The sequence below is a fragment of the Lotus japonicus genome, chromosome 3 (assembly GCF_012489685.1).
Source record: "Lotus japonicus ecotype B-129 chromosome 3, LjGifu_v1.2".
Taxonomy (NCBI): domain Eukaryota; kingdom Viridiplantae; phylum Streptophyta; class Magnoliopsida; order Fabales; family Fabaceae; genus Lotus; species Lotus japonicus.
The window spans coordinates 52,832,345-52,854,679 of NC_080043.1; the positions used below are offsets into that span (position 1 = coordinate 52,832,345).

The 22,335-nt window shown below is 39.8% G+C and overlaps 1 protein-coding gene across 1 annotated transcript; it reads left to right on the plus strand.

Annotated features, from left to right (window-relative positions):
* The first annotated feature begins 9,269 nt into the window (after positions 1–9,269).
* LOC130743281 (E3 ubiquitin-protein ligase CHIP) lies at positions 9,270–21,949 on the plus strand. Its single transcript, XM_057595454.1, has 8 exons — positions 9,270–9,608; positions 9,695–9,762; positions 9,884–9,947; positions 15,198–15,269; positions 20,793–20,926; positions 21,122–21,275; positions 21,359–21,469; positions 21,556–21,949. Exons 1-8 carry the CDS (start codon positions 9,501–9,503, stop codon positions 21,679–21,681), a joined length of 837 nt encoding a protein of 278 aa, XP_057451437.1. The 5' UTR covers positions 9,270–9,500; the 3' UTR covers positions 21,682–21,949.
* Positions 21,950–22,335: the final 386 nt, after the last annotated feature.

Sequence of the window (22,335 nt, forward strand, 5' to 3'; positions counted from 1 at the left end):
CCAGCGTCCATCTCTGTAGTGCTCTGGTTTCTAAAGGGTAGCTTTCCATCTCTGCAGTGCTCTGGTCTCTAAAGGTGATATCTTTGGTTGCTCTAACTTGGAAAGGCACTGGGGGTTAATTTGACTGTGGTTCTATCTGTGTTGATTCCCCAATGTTGCCTATCATCTTGCCTTAGCTCAGGGTCTCCGCACTCATCGTTAGCCCTGTTGCATCTGCACTGTGTCTGCTTCCCCTTTCCCCCCTTAGCTTTATGCTGCTGCTTGTTTTGAATCTACAAAAGTCTTCTTTTCCTTTCTCAGAGCTACTGGTTTGTCCCCCGTTGGTGCTTCTGAAGTCAAGTGTTGGACTTCCTGAATGTCGCACAGCTAGCAACTCCGGCAGAGTCGATGAGTTGTTCTAAGGGGAGTGCTGCTTAAAGTTGAGATTACAAGTTTTTACACTCTAAAGACAATTAGTATCTATTGATTTGGGGGTTTAGAGGCTTTTGTACGGGTTTTAGGGTTTTACATCATGGTTTCAGCTGGTTGTTTCAGCTCTTTTTGAGTGTGCATACTTGTTCTTAATTTGTATATGCGTGTGTATTGTGTATCGCTCTTTGAGATTTACTCTCACATGTTGTAAGTGCCGTTTGATAACCCTTGGGCTTTTATTCAAAACATCTTTGACCAAAAAAAAAAATTATTAATTTTTAATAAAAAAAAGACTTAATTGCACATTTGGTCACTCACGTATACCCTTTTCACGATTTCAATCCACACAAAAATTAATTGCATTTTGATACACAACAAAAGCCTCTGTTTGCAAAAATGGTTTTCCGTCGAATTCCGTCAACAACTTAACGATTTCTGGAAAAACAATTTAATAAAAAATTCAAAACCCATAAATCAATCATCTTCATCTCCTTCTTCATGGTAGGGGTGAACATAAAATGACACTCGACCGAAAACCGACCTATCTTTAGTTTTTGCATGTCAAATGGGCGATTCTGGGCGGGTATTCGGGTTTAACGGGTAAAGAAATGGTTTGCAACGGTTTGCACTGGTCGGGCTCAGATTGGAAATATTGTTTCATCGATATCCGAATGAAACCCAAGGCAAAAGAGAAAATGTTTAAATTTCAAATTATATTAGTGTTCTTGTCAATGACACAGGCTTTTGTCATTACCAAAATTCAAAGAAATGATGTTACATCTCTGACTTGCCAGCTATCATTACTTATGGAGCCGTGAACCACATGCTACCCTATGCCCCTTATTTTTTATATTATATTTCAAGCTATCTAGTATCTATCTACTATGTCTAAGTCCAATTCTAAGTCTTCAATTCTATTCAACATATTTCAACGGTGAAATCCAAAAGGGAGAGAAAATAAAACCAAAGTCTAACCCATCCTCCCAGTTCTCTTTCTCTGGGTTGATGTATCGGTCAAGTTCCAAGCTTATGCTTAGAGTCAAACGACGATGAAGACCATGGAAGTGGGCATGAGCTACGTACGAGTCAAAGACGTTAGTGGCAAGCCGCAAGCTGGCCCAACAGAGAAGGAAGGTTGTCAAAACGGGTTTTGACGGCCTTATCATCGAGATCGGCTTGATTGTTCAACAACTTAGTTGTTCAACAAGAGGAAAGGCTTGATAAGAGATAGATCTGGGTAGGGGTGTACAAGGGACGGGTTGGGACGGGTTTTGGTTAACCCTAACCCGGCCCTAAATATTGATCGGGTCAATTCATAGACCCTAACCCGTCCCTAGACCCGAAGCAACCCGACATTATGCGGGTCCAATTTAGGACGGGTCTATGTAGGACGGGACCGGGTTGGCCCGAGGAACAATAAGTTTAAGACTATTTGATACTAATTGTAAAATTTAAAGATAATAACATACTAAAAGAGTTGTAAGTTGGAACTATTTTTTGGAAGAAATAACTTGAAAGGATCCAATTCTTTCATAATCTATTGCACTTGAGGTTTACATTTTGTTTGATCATTTCTTCACCTGTCTCACATATGCATAATACACACACATGATTTTATCTTGTTAGAACATGAAAGTGTGCATAGTTTGACAAACGTTTATTTAATTCATAAGGTAGATGTTAGACATTTTAATCTCATCTACATGGTAAGATAAATTTGAGCACCATGTATCACATTTTAATCATTATAACAAATTAAAATTTTATAAAATATATATGTGGGACGGGTCGGGTGACCCGAGTGTCAACCCGAACGCGACCCTACCCGAAGTCGGGTAACTCAAAGATCAACCCGAACCCGGTCTCTTTTAATGATCGGGCCGGGTTCAACCCGGCCCTAAAGGCTTGGGCTGGGACGGGTTGGCGGGTAGGGCCGGGTCGTGTACACCCCTAGATCTGGGCATGTTTGGGGTTTAGGTTCACCTAACATTAGGGTTCTCTCTTCATCTTCTTTCTGTTTTTTCTCTTCATCAGTTCTAGTGAATTTTTTTTGCCAAAGAAGTGATTGGGCCTAAAACCCGTGTCAATGCACCCGAATAATCCGTTTACCCGCTCAACCCGGATCCGCTGAACCGAAAGTCAACCATGGTCGACCACGGGCCTAAAATATTCCAGTTGTGTTTCAGTCGGTTGGACCAAAATTGGCCCAAATCCAACCGAACCCACCCATTACTCAGCCCTACTTCATGGTATACAACAAGGAAACCCAAAAAATAATTGCAAAATAAAAAATCCAGCAAACTTTTTTTTACCCCAAATTTAATCTCATACACACTTAGCCACACACACATTAACAAAAAAATACTAGTAAAATATGCCTAGCAAGCTAAAATCCAAATCCAAATGAGCATACACTCTAATTAAACTCACTTAAAACTTCAACGCACACACACATATGTGGTGGAACGCACAGAGAGAAAAATGGTAGTGAAACAGGGAAAGAGATAAATCAAACTAGAGGGAGGAGCAATTTTTTGGTGGTGGTTGAGATCTTGTTCCTCTCCTTGCTTCCTTTTTCTTGCTTCATGGATGAAGATGAAGATCTTTAGGGTTTTTTTTGAATTTTGGGTTTTTTAATAGTGGTGCATTGGAGGAGGAGGAGAAGAAGGAGAAGAAGAAGAAGAATCTCTCTCTGCTTGTTCCTCTCCTTGCTTCCCTTTTCTTGCTTCATGGATGAAGATGAAGATCTTTTAGGGTTTTTTTGAATTTGGGGTTTTTTAATAATGGTGCATTGGAGGAGGAGGAGGAGGAGGAGGAGGTGGAGGAGAAGAAGAAGAAGAAGAAGAGGAAGAAGAAGAAGAAGAAGAAGAAGAAGAAGAAGAAGAAGAATCTCTCTCTCTCTCTCTCTATCTCTCTCTCTATCTCTCTCTCTATCTCTTTCTCTCTCTCTCTGATCTCTGATCTACACTCCTCTTCCTTCTCTCTTCGATACAGAAGCTTCTGGAACCCATGTGTTTGTGTGAAAAGGCTGGGGTTTGTGTGAAAAAAAAAAGAGCTTGGGTTTCTGTGAAAAATAAAAAACTCTGTGAGATTTTGATGGAAGAGTGGGGTTTTGTTTTGATGGAAGTTCACAGGCCAGGTCTCCTTGACGCTAATTCCAATTCCTCTATGAAAAAATTCAGTAAAAGAACGTAAAAATCATGAAATTGAGTAGTTAAGTGGCTAATAAAGTATTCAATTTCTGGAAATTGGTTAGATTGAAGGATGAATTTAGTGGGGTTTGATGAAGGGTTGTTGTTTTCATTTATGGGTTTTCTGGGTTTTTTTATGGAGAAGATGATGAAGAAGATGAATTTGATGGATTTTTATTTTTAAGTTTATTTTCAGGGTTTTTAGTTGTATACCATGAAGAAGAAGAAGAAGATGAAGATCATGGGGGAGGAGATGAAGATGATATATTTTTGGGTATTCTAACTTTTTACTATTTCTTTTCCAGAAACCGTTAAGTTTTGGATGGAATTGGACGGAAAACCAAAGTTGCAAACGAGGGCTAATTTCGGGTATCAAAATGCAATACATTTTTGTGGGGGACCATAATCATGAAAAAGGTATATGTGGGGACCAAATGTGCAATGAAGCCTAAAAAATCATGGGTAGAACGGAGAGAAAACAACCTTAGACTATCAAGCAGAGCGTTTGTGGCATGTTAGAGAGACTATGGGAGGTTCACTCCTCATTACAAATGATGACAGAGATCTCCCCAAAGAATGTAGACGCAAAGGGATTTGAAACTTTCAACCAAAAATAATAATAAGGTAAAGTGATTTTTCTGGTAAACATATAAAAATATAGGAGTTTCACCACATTTTTGCCAGGGTGATCAAGCAATGATTCTAGATAGATCTTATTTGATGACAGTTAGAGAATCGATCTATGAGATGTAAGCTTGTGGAATTATAATGGTGTAGTTGTATTGCTTGATTAAAGGATGCACGAGAATCGAGATGTGCCATGTAAGTTTCACTGGTGATTGAGGATAGGTTTGTAAGAATGGAACATGAGAATGAATGATTGACTTGAGAATTAGATTGTAAGAGTGGCGTTCGAGGCATTATGTTGTTATAAGTGATTTGTTAAGTAAGTCTTGAGGATAAAGTTGTTACTTGGAGATGATGTGTTAATCGCTTTAATGAAAAGATTTGTGTGTGTATTATTGTGAAAAGCCTCAATGAGTATCCTAATAGAGACTGAGAACTCTAAGGAAAACGAGAGGAATAAGTATTTGTTATGTGAACTTTTCTAATTTAGCAAAAGTGTATGTTTTGGTTTTATAGTTAATTTAGTAAGTCTTTTGCTTTTGAAGCGTTAAATATTGTTTTTGATGTTGGCATTGTGATAACTGAAGGTGTGAAAAACACTAGAAGGGGGGGGGGTTGAATAGAGTTTTTGAATAAAAGATATACTTTTAAACTTTTTCCAAACTCAAAGATAAGAACTAGGTGCTGAATGATATGAAGTAAAGCACGCAAGTATTTTATCCTGGTTCACTTGAGATAAAAGCTCAAGCTAATCCAGTCCACCCGTGAAGGTGATTTCTTCCTTCTTCTGATGAAGGCAATCCACTAAAATCAATGAGTGTTACAACTGCACTTTGCAACTTGCTAAGTGACTAACAATACACTGATTTTCTCACTAGTATCCTCTTAAGAAGCTGATCTACCGATCCTCTTAAGACTAGCTAAACACTGAATCAACCTTGATTCAGTCCTCTCAAGATCCGACCAACCTTGGTCACTTAAGGAACTTTACAAAGTATTGTAGAAGGTTTCGGGTTTACAAGAAATGCTTCTAAAAAGCTAATGGTAAACTCAGATGTTTAAGAACAGTGAAGAAATAATGCTAAGAGATAAGTTCGAATATGTTGAATGGTTTCAGCAAAGTTTCTTAACTTCTTTCTTCTATCTTCAGCCCTTATATACTCCAAGGCATATGATGTAGCCGTTGCTAGGGTTTTGTCCGTTGGAGTGGCAATCTTGTAATATCAGACTGCTAGGCTGAACAAGGTAGGTGGCGGACAGACTGAGGCTGTACGATTTGTACTATGACAGCGACTTGTCCTTTCACCAGCTGACTTATGATCTGGAGTGCTTCAGATGATCGTTGGTGAAGCTTCTGATCAGAGTCAGACGGAAGCTTGGATTCTTCTGACCTTGCAACTTCTGCTTCTGGACATGTTATTCAGAACCTCTGAATGTCAGAGCTAGAATAGCTTGGGTCTTCAGAACCAACTTCTTGCAGGTCTTCAGAACTTGAGTCTTCTACTTCTGGACCGTTCCGCTGGAACATCTGGTCTTCAGAACTTCTGACCCCGGTTCTTCAGTACCTCTTAAGAGCTTCTATCTTCAGAACTTCTGAAGGATTTGTCACTGTTCTGAATGAACATGGTAAGCTTTAGAGCTCTCTTTTTAGTAACCCTTGGTTCTTTTTCTTCTGAATGAATAGGCTTGGGTCAGATTCAGAACCTGTTTGTCACAACTAAAAGAGACAACTGTTAGGGTACCACAATTGTTCATCATCACAAACCTTAATTGTAATCATCAAAATATAGAGATGCAACCACTGATCAAACCTTGATCTTACAATAACATGTCTAGATTTCCGAAGTTGATCCTAATGGTTTATAGTCATTACAGAGATTGGGTTTATGCTTGTGAAAGGAACGAAGAACGGAAGCACTTGGCATCGAAGCTACACACTGGAAGGAATCGAGCGGACAAGGGAAAACGAAGATGTGATTGGATTGGAGTCGCAGCTTAGTAAGGAAAGCGCCTAAGGTGAGGGCAACTTACTTTTTTCTTGTTACAAGAGGAAAATAAGGGCAACTTACTTTACTGGATAATGTGTTTGGTATCGAGAATTCGACTTATATTGTTGATTGTGTTTGTTTGAGGCTTATTGTGACACCCCGACTTCTAGGGGTCACAATAGTAACCTAAAAAAAATAAATGCGGAAATATGCAAGTAATTTTTTCCTTTTCTTTTCTTTTTTAAAACAAATGTGAAACACTTATGATGCATGACATAAACATAATATATACACAACCCCCAAATTGCTAAAGTAAGCCCGAAGGCAATAAGTACAAGTCTAGTAACCAAAGTGAAGTGAAACTAGTGCAGTTATAAGTACAAGTTCCTGAAGTGTGGGAGAGTGCACCCAAAACGGCCTCCTCTAGACCTCCTACGTCTGACTACTCTTTGTGATTCCCATCGAAGGAGAATCACACAAAAAAAAAAGATGTCGGGGACCAACCCTGCCCCAAAATGAACAAACACGCGCTGGTCAAACCCTAAAACTATACAACGCTACCATCCCAACTCTAGTCGCCTCTGTAGCAAGTGTGCCAGTCGTCCTCCTCCTCGCTGGTATAGTCGTCGCCCTCGTCGAAGTCGTCCAAGACGATGACCTTAGTGTCAACGTCAACAATCTCACGTCGCTCAATCCGGAGCTGAGCACTGGCCACACCGGTATCGACATCCACTACCTCAGACCTCACAATCCTCTCATCAACATGTACCCTAGGGTCCACACGGTGACCACTAGTAGACGGAAAAATGCGGTGAACTGAAGAAGGCGCGACCTCTGCTCGGAAGGTGGGTTGGTTCAGTGGTGGGTTAGGAGTTGTAGATGTGGAGGAAGTTCAGACTGCAGATAAACCTGTTGCAAACCTTGCAGCTATGCAGGGGCTTTGGGAGAAAGGTTTTTCTTGCCTTTTTCAGGGTCCCTTGGCTGGAAGGAGGAGCAAAAGCCTTACACACCTTGATGCTCCTCGTGTTAGCTTTCAATTAGGACGAGATGAATAACATATGGTCTTCAGGAATCACTTTCCATGTATCTATGGCGGGGCATACACTGCTGCCGAGGGGATTCACATGTCCAACCATAAAAGACATCAATATGAGTATCACTATAACTCACAATAACTTCAGATGCAGTATCAATTGAGGATTTGAGGATGAGGATGAGAAAACAACAAATCAATGGGAGTAGGAGATAATTAAAATCTGAATAGGGTAATTATTTGAATGATCAATGGAGTATGTCATGTTATTGGAAACGTGAAGAATGATATAAAAGAAGCTAACCTGTTGTTACACAATTGGCTTTAGTATAATGCTCGACTGACATGAGCCGGCTCATGGATGACGAAATTTGCCTGCCATGATCTTGGCTTCTCACTCTGGCCCTCACCAAACATGAAAGAGTGCACCCTTCCATCTTCATCTCATACAATATTTCTGGAAGTCACCTAAAATCAAAGAAGATGATGCTAATCTTCGTCACCAAGGTTGATGAACCGGCGGTGCCAGGGAGATGAAGGAGACGTGAAGAAGGATATAAAAACCTAAACCACCTCATGAATAGTTCTCTGGGCTGTATTGATGATGTGAGATGATGGAGATGGTTGAGAAAGGCTGAGCTGTGTTGCCGTGTAGATGGGTTGAAAGCGAGATGACAGAATGAAAGAGAAGAAGTTGGAAGAAGGTTGATGATGTGAGATGACGGAGATGGTTGAGAAAGGCTGAGCTGTGTTGCCGTGTAGATGAGTTGAAAGCAAGATGACAGAATGAAAGAGAAGAAGTTGGAAGAAGGTTGATGATGCGAGATGACAGAGATGATTGAGAACAACTGAGCTGTGTTGCCGTGTTGGATGGGTGTAGGTACTGGACTTGGGCTAGAGCCCATTAAAATAACGCAAGGCAAAAAGGAAATCAGGAAAAATAAAAAAAGAACCAGAAAAAGATGATGAACGGTTGAGATTGGAGATTGAAATTGAAATAGAGGGCCAGGATGAAGAGTTCTCTTATGAACAATGATCATTAAGGCTCTCTATTCGAGGGAGAAATTTACTATGCTTGTGCATAGTTACACCATGCACTTTTGACCTGCACTAGCAGGTTTTGCAGGTAATTCCCATTTTTAAAAATACAAATATTTAATATATAATAGTATAATTAGGGAAATAGTTAGTGACTGATTATAGTTAAGTGGGTGTGGTAAATTTTTTATTTTTTGTTAATAGTTCTTCACTTCCAGAAATTCATCTTCATCATCCATCTTCTTCATTCCCCAGATTTTGAAAGAAAAAAAAATTGGATCAGGAAATCAAGGGGGAAACCCATATCGTTCACCAGCACCAGCAGATCTGAAACACAGTGATGACCTATACCACCACCAGCAGATTTGAAACACAGTGATTGAGGAATAAATATGGGTAAACATGGCCTCCATCACCAAATTGTTCGCCACCGCTAGAGGGTGTGAGTTCTAAGAGGATGAGAAAGAGACGATGGCGGCTCAAACGGTGGCTCTCGGAAGTCGCGACCGCGACTTGCTCCTCGACAGGAAGGTGCGGCACCGGTGAGGAGTGGGGATGAGGAGATAGGTTCTTCAGCAAGGGTAATTAGGGGTGTTAGGTGGAGAGAGAGAGGAGATGAAGGGGAGAGAGAGGAGAAAAGGAGAAGAGGTGCAGTTGAGAAGGAAGGAAACGAAGGAAAATGTAAGGAGGTTGCTAGGTCAATTATTTCTTTTTTGGTTCTGGAGATTGTATTTTTTTATTTTGGAGAAATAATTGATTTGGTATTAGTGGATGGAGAGAGAGGTGGATCTAATGTATTAATTAACCTAAACCCATATTAATTTTATTTTATTTTTAAACTCATTTTAATTTTCAAAAATACAAAAAAACACCTGGAGTAGTAGGTCAAAATGGCCCGGTGTAACTGCATAGTAAATTTTTCCCTATTCAAGTATAGTAGATGTTATTTATCCACTCTTATGACCTCTAAATATGCCCATCAGAAAGCCAAGGGACAGGGAGTCAATTCTTCTGTGCTGTGTGTGTGTGTGTCACCCTTCATCCTCCTCGAAAATTGTCTAGCAATTCTCCTGATTCCCAATTGTCTCATCCTCCATCCCCAACTTACAAAGCCCACACACACACACACATAAACATATACTGTTTACAATCACAATAAAAATACGTACAATTTTATGTGCAATAGATAGATAGGCTTTTCACTTATTCGAAATGGGGCCAAACGCTACGGCGGCGAAACAAGCGGAGCAGCTTAGAATAGACGGCAACAGTTACTTCAAGAAAGACCGTTTCGGTGCCGCGATCGATGCTTACACCGAGGTATCGTCGAAACTTTTCTCGACTCTCATTTCTCTCTTGGCAAAAATGAAAACTTTGGGTTTGCTCTTAATTTGTTTCGTTTCAAGGCTATCACGCTCTGTCCCAATGTTCCGGTTTATTGGACCAATCGTGCTCTTTGCCATCTCAAACGCAAGTACGTAATTTGATCTCGCACTGTTTTTTTCTTTTCTGAATCTTGATTATGTTGTTGTCGTTAGGGTTTTAAATTTCAATTGTGGCAACTGCAAATTTAACACTTTTTTCTTTGTTTGTAGTAACTGGGAGAGGGTAGAGGAAGACTGTCGGAGAGCGATTCAACTGGACAGCAATTCGGTTAAGGTCTTTGTGATCTATCTCCTTGTTATTTGTTATTCCTATTGTCTCAGGAACTATTTAGCTTTTATCCCTTGCTTCATTAACTGGTTAGGCATAGTCTATTTCATTTTGAATTGATTTTGTTGCGTATTTAGTTGTGTGTTGGGTTAGATGTATTTATGCTTGATAAAGCATAAATACATGGCCTGCAGAGATCCTTGATGGCATTAGATTCTTGAAATGTTAAAAAGTTATTTAGGAAAGCATTCATTAGCAACAATTTTAAGAATTCTGATATTAGTAGATTTTGATGCAGGAGGTGAACTTGTCCACAAACCCTTTTATCTCAAATAACCACTCAACCCATTTCCATTTTTGCCCTGGGTTCCATTGCATGATTTGTGGTTTCCTAAATCAATGCCGATAATTCTAATATTTTTCTTTTCTATTTTTCTTGAATCCATACCTGCGGGTCTTACACTGTTGTCAAGATCACGAACTTACTTGTAAGATCATTTTGTGATCCCGCCTAGGGTCATAAGTTGGTGCGATCGAGGTGATATAGCGGACCATGCCCAAAATGGTGATTCTTCTCTATCTTTTTCGATATGCTTGGGTCTGATTCAGGTCTGCAGCTGGGTTTGCAAGTCAGTTTTTGTGACCTAGGTTGCAGGAAAACCCCAAATCCCCCACCCAAATTATTCTTAATCCTTCTATTTTCTTATTTCCTGACCTCGTCTTGTCTGTCTTCCTCTTCCACCTTATCTTCATGCTAGCCCGAACCCTCTTCCTGTTCACAACTTCACTGATAGATTCAAGCAAGAATGAACAAAGAATTCTTATTGATTGTGCCCGTTTTCCTCAACTGAGGAAGAACAGAGCTTGAACTGAGTACAAGAAAATGTCTCTGGATATTCGAGAGATTTAGAACTCTCCCCAAACCAATTCCTAACCAATTTCCTAACCCCCTCTCCTTCCTCTAACTGATTTATACCTTACCTGATATCAGTTAGACAGTTACACTAACCCCTAACATTCCTAGGGATTATTATCCCCTGCACCCTGTCTACGTTTCCTACGGTAGACCTTAGTAATAGCTGGCCTGACCCTATCAATACCCGGCGCCAAAAGCTTCACCTTGTCCTCAAGGGGAAAGGATGGAAAAACCTCCTGCAAACGCGCCGCTGATTCCCAACTGTTCTCACAAGGGGGCAGGTCCTTCCAATGAACCAGCACCTCTATGACCCCCATATCAGTCTCACGAACCTCCAAAATCTCAGCAGGCCAGACCAACAAATCCTCTTAGATGATGTACTTCTGTACAATAGAAAACCTTATGACTTGATACTTTCATTTTTAAATTAGTGATGCAATGCTGCTGAGCTGTTTGTCTAAACCAGAAACTGAAGGGGAGGGGGGTATGATCCTAGTAGTGGGTGTTAATTACAACCATTAAGACATGCATAATTTTTTTCTAAAATTGCTCATTAATTATGCTCTAATACATTCATCGCCAATTTATTACACACACACGTATCAGGAAATGAATATCTTTATTTTTATTGGATTTGCTTTGGAAACAGATTCTGCATGTGTTAGCAGCTTTCATCCATGGATATTGTGTTTTGGTTTGTTAAAGAAATATCTGGAAATTAGTAAAACCACTGGCTTTGTGAGTGACTCTGGCAGCAGCATTTTATATCTAAGTTTGTCATGCATCGATCAATTCCAATATCAGCATATTTGTACTATGTTTTGATTATCTTGTTTCCAACTGAAACTTCTTCTGTATATATGATAGAATTTGATTTTATTGATAGAAATCCCTAATCCCCAAATTGGGAACTAAGGGAAGATACAAGAGAGAAGGGATGCCAAACACCCTTCAAACCCAGAAAGAGACCACTCTCTCTAGAACCCAAAGCCAAACTCAATACAAAGATGCCTCACTCTCACCCTAACTCTCTTATTTATAGTCTCCCTCACTAATTCCCTTTCTAATAAAGTGCATTCCTATCAAGTATCAATACCCCCCCTGAAAATTCACCTTGTCCTCAAGGTGAAGGAATGTATACAAGCTGTAAACATGAACATTGATTCCAAAGATCCAAAAGAGACAATTACAACTTCCACCTGGATCCCATTGCAGAAAGCAAATATTCCCAGCCACATAGGAATTGGTGAATCTCTTCATAGGTCAACTGAAATACAAGAAGCAAGGTAGCAGCAACTTCAAAAGAAAAACCAGATATAAAATTGAGCGGTTAGACAACTTCCCATAACCAGCCCACAAGTTCTCAAATTGACCAATACTTGAATCAGGACTATAAATCAACCCTCTAATACCTTGTGACTCAAGTTGTGAAAATGTCCAATTATCACAAATATGTTGATACCTCCAATTCTGATTATGCCTCCAAACCAAAACATTGAACTCAGAACTGTGGGAGCCCAACCTTTGAAAACTAGCATCTAATTCGTTGGAAGCATTAGATTGACAAGACATAGTAGCATTTGGTTGCCTGTGAATTAGATGTTCTGGAACTGAATACCACTCCAACCTATAGTGTTGCTCCTTTTGTAAAAAGTCAGCCATGTATGATGTGTTGATCCAATCCCTGGAACAACTGAAATAACTTCTGTCCAAGTTCCCGTGCTGGAAAAACAATGTGTAGAAGTCCAAGCTGTGGCCAACAGGTTGAAGTAGCAAGGCAGTAGAACCTTCACTAACTAGCCTCCCCAAACTAATAATTCCCAAGCCACTCTCATGTCCAAGACCAATTTCATACCCAACATCAATAACAATGTCATACTTCCCTTTACCCAAACATTTTGACTCCTTTAAAAGGCCATAAAAATGAGGAGTAAAATGCTGATTGGATGTCTTTTCAAATGACATTAATTCAGAAGGTTGCAACTGAATGGGTAAATTGATTTTTAACCCAAAAGCTGAGAGATTGGCCCAACATACCAGTGTGACTCCACAATACTGTTGTAATTCCCAATTCCTCCCTTTTGTGAGTTGGGTTTGGCCCATTCTGTCAGGAAGGAGGGCCAGCTGGTATCCCATCCTAGGGGTGTCCAGCATGAACCGGACCGAACCGGACCCGGTCAAACCGAGTCACTTTTTGCCATTTCGGTCCGGTCGGGCCGGTTCACAGGTCCAGCGGGTGACATGAACCGGTTTTTGTTGGTTTGGTTCGGTCGGTTCCGGTTTGGGCTTGAGCCCGACCGAACCGACCGGAGTAACTTTAATAAAAAAAAACAGCCCAATCAACCCAGGCCCACCCTCAACCCTAGGTTTATAAACCTCATTTCATCAAACCCTAGTATTCACCCAGCAGCCGTCACACATTCTTCTCTTCTTCCCCACCAGAGCCACCACCACCGCCTCTTCCCCACCACCCTTCCCCACCGCGAGCCACCACCACCCTTTCCCCACCGCGAGCCACCATACACACAGCCTCCATCCACCATTCTTTTCCTCTTTGATCATCGTCTTCCAGCACGCCAAACCATCACCTCCTTCTCTGAGAAAATCTACTCCATCAGAGGCTTCTGTGCATGTTCAGAAAATCGCGTCCTCTGTGCCTCCATCTATCAGGAAATTTGTGAAAGTTTTTTTTTTTTTTATTTTTCTGTTGAGATTTCACAGATCTGAATATATTTTGTAATGTATCTACTTGGATCTAAAATATTGTTAGTTCTGAATTCTGATGAATCTCTGTGCCTCCTTCTCTCTTCTCATCGTATTTTTTTTTCCTGGATCTACTATTCGATAAAACCGCCCGCGGTAACCGACTGATTTTAAACCCGAACCGTAGTAACCCGCTGCTCGGCGGCGGTCGGTGGCGGCTTGAGGGTTTGGTGTATTTTCACCCGACCTAAACCGGCGATTTGGCCCGAACCAGCCCGTAACCGACCGTTGGACACCCCTACCCATCCTCTCTTGCCACATCTTTGTTTCCCGCACATTCCAAAAACATTCCCATCCACTTGTCCCACCTGCATGCAACTCTCCCACCGTGATGTATGGTGGTTTCGGTGGCGGCCGTTGGAGCGATTCCATCTGCCTCAGTGGAAAACCGTGGTTGCCAGAGTGAGGTTGCCGGAGCTCCGCCGTTGACGACACCTTGGCCTTTCCTCTTTTCAGCGCCGGTATCCGGAGATGCATGCGTTTCTCCAACATCGGTTGCTGATGGATCTTCCTTTGCTTTTCCCATCGGGGTCCAAGCTTCTCCCCACCATCTCTTCCTTTAACCTTTGTTTCAAAGGGCAGGTTTTTCTCAGCCTCCGTCATCCTCACGGCCTCTGCAACAACTCTCTCTTCCTCCACCGGTTCAAGATTGGGTTTTCGTGACTCTACTCTTTCCCTGTTTCAAACGCTTGTTGAACCACCACTGGGACTCGCTCCTCTTCCACTGCGGGCTCTGATTCCTTTCGCAACGCCGCCGCTGTTCGCTCGATTGCACCCTCAGATTCTCTTTTCTTTTTCAATAAGAATGGCTTTGTGAATAACCTCATGAAGAGAGTAAGATTCAATCAATCTTACCTCCATTCGGATCTCCTCCCTCAATCCTTTCGAGAACCTGCCTTTGCTAAATTCTGGATCAATTCCTCTTAGAGCTCTGATGTACTTCTCGAATTCCACCACATAATCCTCCACTGTTCCATTCTGTTTCAGAGAAAGAAGCAACTCAAATGCATTCTGAGACTTGGAAGGCTGAAACTTCCTCACCACTGCAATCTTGAACCCTTCCCATGATGGATTGGGATTACAACTCATCCACCATTGAAACCAGGTAAGAGCCCTTCCTTCTAAGGCCCCCATGGTCGCTTGCATCTTGTCTTCCTCTCTCACCTTCTTCAACAGGAAAAAGGGCTCCACACTGTGTGTCCAATCATATGCATCATCACCCCCAAAATTTTGGAATTTCCCTCACCAATTCCTCTGAAATTCTTGCCATGCTCCTTGCCTCTTCCATAACCCAGCAAAGAATTTGTGGTTCAGGCACCAGATCGGTGCTCTGATACCAGTGATAGAACCTGATTTTATTGATAGAAATCCCTAATCCCCAAATTGGGAACTAAGGGAAGATACAAGAGAGAAGGGATACCAAACACCCTTCATACCCAGATAGAGACCACTCTATCTCTAGAACCGAAAGCCAAACTCAATACAAAGATGCCTCACTCTCACCCTAACTCTCTTATTTATAGTCTCCCTCACTAATTCCCTCTCTAATAAAGTGCATTCCTATCAATATATTTCAGGCCCACTATTTATTTGGACTGGTATTGCTACAAAAACAAGAATATGCCAAAGGAATCAGAGAGTTGGAGAAGGTTTGTTCTCATCATACCCTTGTTTTGTGTTTCATGCACATTTAGTAATTGGTTATATCTGGTGGAAGGAATTATTTGGTGATGTTTGTAGGATTAAGCCTGTACTTGCTGAATAAGTTTAACTTGTACCATGTTTCTTTTCATTATCCTTATTCTGTTTGTGACTTTTGGCATTTAGGTACTTCATGCAATAAATAATGTCAGGAATAACCATAAAGTATTAAAAGTTAATAAAATCATATTTATCCAAATTATATATTTTCTGCTCCCCCCGGGATCAGTTGGTGGTGTATTATTATGCAAAGTAGGACTTTATATTATTTGGTTTCATGTTAAATGAAGTTAATTTGGTTAATGTTAGAGATAGCTGCAAATTGTATTCTTTATAAATGATAATACATAGTATATACCTGCCTTCAAGTAGCTCAAGGTAACATATCTAGGACACTCATACATGATATATGAAAGGGGTAGTCGGGTTTGATGGAGATATGTGACAAGTCAGAATTTAATCTAGAACTTAGTGGTGGGGAGTGGGGGCTCGAAAATGTTGGGAGGTATGAAACCCTGGTTGAAAATTCAGAGTAAAAAAGGGGGTCAAAACTAAAAAGGCTGAAAAGTCCTCGATAAGCATTGTCTCGTGACTCACCCCCACTTACTCATAGTCTTGATCTATCGAAAGGCTTTGACGAAAACTATGGTTACTGTGAAACCCATTGTTTGAGCTGGTCAAGCCCTATGATTGCGGCGTAATCCTTTTTCTGGCCAGCCTCTGTTCTTATTCACCCACTATTCTTTTTTTCTTCATGCTCTGTTCCCTTTTCTGAGTTTAAAGTCACATGCTCTGTTTTTCATATCCAGGTCAGCAGGTCTATGTTTTTTATTATCTTCTGTTTCTACTTTTATTTGTTATCTCAATTGTTCTACTAGTTTTAGGTCCCACCCACCCTCTCTTCTTCATCCTTATCTTTTACGATCTTTTTATTCTTAAAGCATTCTGCCTCTATTATATGTCTTAAACTAATTTAAATATTATGAACCTATCTATTTAGCTTAATATCCATGAGATTTTGATTGCTGATTATGAATGTCTTCTATATTAATATATATATATATATATATTTACTTTGAAGCATTTATGTTTCTGCAGTATAAATTCTATAACATGTACAACAAAATTCAATAGAGCGGTCTTCCCGCTATGCTTTATCCCACTATTGTAGTTTTGGGGGGGAAGGCCGCTACATGCCGCTATCCGAGATTAATAACTATTCCGAAGCATTTTGGGCATGGCGGAATTATTTGATGAGCTTACCTTGGTCAATTTATGCAGTTTAAATTCAAGGTTGAGGGAACTTTCATATGACCAACTTTCTAGACTAAATTTCTGGTCATTCAGTTTTTCAAAAAGAAAATACATTTTTTTATGTATTTTGAATCATTGTTGGGACTGTAACTTGGGGATGGGATCTGTTCAATGAAAATTTTATGGAGATGGGAAAATGTTTTATCTCAAGTCAGGACTCTAATTTTTACCTCCCTGTTCACTGCAGTGAAAACTTATCTCAAAATTGTCAAAGGTTTAATCGTAAATGAATAGGAAACTTATTAGGGATGGTGATTTTGTTTAAGGCTCGGTAGTCAACACAGAATCTCCAGCCACCATTTTTCTTCTTGACAAGTATAATAGGGCTAGAGTAAGGACTGATGCTGTGCCTTATGACCCCAGATTCCAACATCTCACTTACCAACCTTTCAATTCGGTTTTTTGATAGTCAGGATATTTATAAGGTCTCAAATTGGGGATTGTAGCCCCCTCTTGCAAGTGAATAGCATGGTCATGCCTCCTTGTAGGGGGAAGGGCCTTAGGATCTGAAAACACATCTTCAAATTCTGCCAGTAATTCCTCAACAGAAATAGGAATTTCCTGCTGAGCCCTCACTTCCTCTTTAAGAGGTTCACAGTGTATCATCAGCCCTTCCCCTTCTTCCTTAAGGACTTGCATCAGGGATCCAAAAGACAATGCTGTCTTAGCCAAAGCTGGATTCCCAGTAATCTTGATCAGATTATCTCCCTGTTTGACAGCTAGTTCTAGTTTTCCAAAGTCTGCCTTAACTTCACCCAAACTTGACAACCAGTCCAATCCCAAGACTATGTCAATTCCAGTCAAAGTGAAAAGATAAAAATCTTGTTTCACTTCTAATTGCTGCATTTGAAGTTGCAACTGAGCACATTTTCCTCTACAATGCACCTTATGTCCATCCCCAACTTCAACCAAATAAGAAGGAGTATCCTGCACTTGCAAGTTGCAACTGCAATCTGTCCACTAGTTCAGTTGCAATAAAATGGTAGGAAGCCCCACAAGCAATTAGGATTACCACAGAATTGCCTTGTAACCCCCCTTCCACTTTCCAGGATTTTGTTGTTGTAAACCCAGACATGGAGCATAAAGACAAATGTAGAGATTTCAAGTAGTGCACACAATCCTCAAATTCCTCTAACTCTTCCTCTTCTTCTAGAATTAGCATTCTAAATTGTCTATTTTTGCACCTATGCTCTCTATTGAAAGGCTCATCACATCTAAAGCAAAGCCCTTTTTCTCTCTTGTCCCAGCACTAGTCAAGTGTTTGAATTCCCCACTTCTGTTTCTAACACTCTCCAAACTCTGATTTTGCCCAGAGCTGCTAGCTGCACTACTATTAACAGCTAATTCACTCTTCTTTTCAGTTCCATATTTGGATTCTACAGTTATGGTTTTAGTGAATGGAGTGCTTCTAGAATATCCAGAAGATCTAGGATAGCTATAACCACTCTTCTTATGAATTAACAAATTCTTGTGTTCTATCAACAAGGCTTTTTGAATAATTTCTGACAAAGAATTTAACTCAAAAAGTTTACCTCTTCCTGCAATTCTTCTTTAAGGCCATTCAAGAAGATTCCTCTCACGAACTCTTGATTCAGAGCTCCCACAAATTTCTCAAACTCCTCAACAAACTCTTCCACAGTTCCAGTGTGCTTGAGTGCCAGTAGTTGCTCGAATGGATTCTGTACCATGGATGGTTGAAATCTGCGCACCACAGCTAGCTTGAAAGCTTCCCAAGTAGGATTGGGGTTGCACCTCTCCCACCACTGGAACCAACTCAACGCTTTCCCCTCTAGAGCCAGGACAGTAGCTTGGATCTTTTCATCTTCAGTCACCTCCTTCAACAGAAAATACCTTTCCAATTGGTGTGTCCAGCAACGCGTCTTCGCCGGCGAAAATCGGAATCTCAAGCTTCCTCCACTTCTCCTTGCGATTGGATTCCTCATATCGATCCCCGCTGCTTCCACTTCCTTCGCGATTTTGCTCCCTCTCGCGCTCGCGATCACGATTGTGGCTGAATCTCGCCATGATTTCCTCAATTTGTTCCACGTGTTTCTTCGCCAGTGCTTCTGCGAGTTCCAGTCGAATTCGCATTTCCTCACACTCATGTTCCCAACCTTCAACGTTTCGCACCATGCTTCGAGTCTTCATGCACTACCTCTGGAAATCGCGAAATTCAGGGCACTGGATCGGTGCTCTGATACCAATGATAGATCTAGAACCAGAATCAACAATTGCAGAAGAAAAGAGAATAGAATTCAAATTCAAGAACTGAGTAATTTCCAGAAATTCAATGTAGATGGTAGAGAAGATAGCAAGAACAAACAAGAACTGAGAATTAACACTGAGAACTCAACTGAACCCTGTTCAGTTGTGAACCAGAATCCCCTAACCAGGCAATTCAGTTACTCTAACTACCCAAAACAACAAGAGTAACTAACTATGAGCTTGAAGCTGTTATTTATAGACTTGTCCAGCTCTGCTCTCAATCAGTTATTCTGTTGGAGACTTGCTTTGCTGGCGCGTAGTATAGACTTGAGTAATAAGAGGCTTTGGCATCCTCTTAACTCTATCAGAAATACTGACAAGTGAGCTACTCTATTATGAACTACTCTATGATTTATGAAATTAACCAAATTACATCAAAATTCAAACCTACTTTTCCACCCTTTGTAATTAAATATGAATGTTATAACTTACTTCTCAATTTAATGAGATTTTTGTGTATGAAGATGATATCCTCATTTTAAACAAACACAATTGTTTAATACATAGAATAGTTTTTCATTTTATAAACACTTAATTTTCCAAGTCGCTGTGTTCCTGTTTTGTTGGTTTGCATTTCTATTTTGTATTTGTTGTCTTTACATTTATGCAGTATTAAATGGAATCATTTCACTTGTACCATGACAGTTTTGCTATGGACGTTAAAATATTAAGATTCTACAACTTCTTGGTTTCATATATTTTCTTGAGAGTGTAATTCACCAGTAATACAATAAGCTCTAGATCTTTCTTTGCTAGGTTGACTAAATAAAGGTAGCAGCACCTGTTAGAACGGTTAACCAGATGGAGGATATAGAGGATAGTTAGTAAGTTAGAGGTAAAGGGTGACTAAAAAGAATTATAATTAAACCAATTAAGAGAGACTGAGATAAATGAGTTACGTTTGGACTTGAACTTGATATATGCCAAATTGATAATGATTGTGGCTAAATTGTTGTTGTTGTTGAGTCACATTTATCTTTTCGTGTTTTATGCTCTACACTGTGTTCTTCTGAGTTATGCATTTGGCTTAAGTTTGGTTTGAACTTCCCTAGTTTTAGATTTTATTAAAAAGCTGTTCAGCTTACTTCAAACCTGAATTGGTTAGAGTAGCTTTGGAGTCTGGTTTTTTATTTTTTTCTTCACATTTTATATCTACTATGTCTGATAGTGGTGTAAGTTGAAAAATGTATTCAAGATATATCATTATAGTGTCAGTATATGTTTCTTCTGTGAAAGATCATACTGATCACTGCACTGGCTTGCTGAAGAGATTAATATCATGGTGTTTGAATTCAGCTTTCTATTCCTTTCATGTGGATTAACTATGTTTGATGGTGCATGTAGACTAGTTTCTGCTGCACTGTTTGAAGGTTGGGGTGTGGAGGTATTACTCTCTCTGTTTCTCTAATGTCAATATTGCGAGTTGCACTGCCATGTTAGATGCCACTTGCGAGTTGCGTAAGGTTGACATTTGATGGACAGAAGCTAAAGAAAGAGTATCCACCGTTTTACATGATGACAATAGTGTTTAGCTAATGCCCAATACCTACCTATTGAGTTGTTCCACCTGTGCATTTCCCTCTTTCTTCTTTTGATTTCTGGGATTCCTTATGTTTTATCTTTAAGTATGTATATTTTTATTTTTTTTATTTTTTGGATTTCCAAAAAAAAAAATATGTTGGCAGAGACATCTAGTTTATATAAATTATCAATAAGACACAGATTTCCTGGGAATATTGCATTCGTTTTTTAAGTTTATCACATCTCAATAAATATATCCTGCTTGCTGATTTACTGTGTGATACATTTTGAGATATTAACAGCAATTTTATACTTATTGTTCAAATGAATGATGATTCATATGTTGTCTTTGGTCATAACTCATAATTAAGGCTTTGGATCTTGGGAGGGGTGCTAATCCCAAGGGCTATATGGTAGAAGAGATATGGCAAGAGCTTGCGAAAGCAAAATACCAAGAGTGGGAGCGTTCATCGACCAAGCGATCGTGGGAATTGCAGAGTTTGAAGTATGTTTTTCTGGTGATTGTCAGACCTATTATCTGAGGGTCTTTTATTAATGATTACTGATCAGTTATCTCTATCATATTTTTATTCATTACTCCCTAAGTTGTTTATTTTTGTTTAATATCAAATATTTATTGGGTTGTGAATATTTTTTATCATGTCAATTCTTATTATCCTAAAATGTGTTTGTTTCTCAGACAAGCATGTGAGTCTGCACTAAAGGAAAAACATTTTCTTGATGGCTCTGATATGGAAGGATTTGTAGATGATGCTACTACTACTCATTTGAAGCAATTAGAGGCTTTAGAAGGAGTCTTCAATAAAGCTGCTGAGGCTGACATACCTGCTGAGGTGTGTACATTTTTTCTTCTTGAGATTTTTTGCAGTGCTCTAGAAATATTAATCACTGGGATTGGCTTGTGGAGTCTATATAGGTCCCAGATTACTTATGCTGTAAAATCACCCTTGACATTTTTCATGATCCTGTAATCACTCCAAGTGGACTTACATATGAGAGGGCAGTGATTCTTGACCATCTTCAGAAGGTAATGTGTTTTGTATGTTTCATCGCCTTTGAACAAATGTTTTCTATTTCCTTGAAGTCAGTGCAAACATCTAACTTCTGAAATAGGTTGGTAGATTTGACCCGGTCACGAGGGAACCACTTGATCCATCACAGCTAGTACCGAACTTGGCCATTAAAGAAGCGGTCCAGGCATTCTTGGACACTCATGGGTGGGCTTACCAGATGGATTAAGAGAAGATTAAGATAGAAATTAACATTTTGCGTTAGGTATTTTCTGTTCACAAATGCAGCACGGTGCTGTACTTTTTTGCTAATTATGGTTGTAGTTCCCTTCAATGTCCTGCCTTCGAACATCTGAGTCAATCCTATTGGGAAGTGTACAGATTGGTTGACTTTCATATTGTAAATAGTTCTCATCTTGATTGTGTATACATATAAATGCCTGCTGAGACTTCCTATTTCATTTGCCTAGAAAACTCAAACTATTTGGTTTGGAACATTTGCTTGCTTGTTTATCCATTAGGTACATTCCTGTGTTTTCCTTTTTCTTTGCTTTTTGGCCACCTTCCTTGAATAATATGCGAGAAGTGATGCATCAGTGGTTCAGGCAATCTTTTATGTGATTTTCTAAAGGTTCCTCCCAGCAGGTAATATATATAATTAACACTTTGGACTTATTGCATGTTTAAAATCAAAAGGGAATCTTTGTTTTATGGTTATCAACTGAATTTAATTCTACTGATATGTTTAACAAATTACACGTTTTTCTTTTGTCTTAATGAGCAATGACATTAATTTATTGGAAACGTACTCATGTTTTTCATTTTATTTGATGTTGCATTAAGAGGGGGGCCCGGGGACAAATCCACCAATCCATGCTAAAAT

Coding starts and splice junctions, on each gene's coding strand:
- LOC130743281 (XM_057595454.1), top strand. CDS start 9,501: ATGGGGCCAAACGCTACGGCGGCGAAACAAGCGGAGCAGCTTAGAATA. Junction 9,763..9,883: donor CTTTGCCATCTCAAACGCAA/GTACGTAATTTG, acceptor CTTTGTTTGTAG/TAACTGGGAGAGGGTAGAGG. Junction 9,948..15,197: donor TGGACAGCAATTCGGTTAAG/GTCTTTGTGATC, acceptor AATATATTTCAG/GCCCACTATTTATTTGGACT.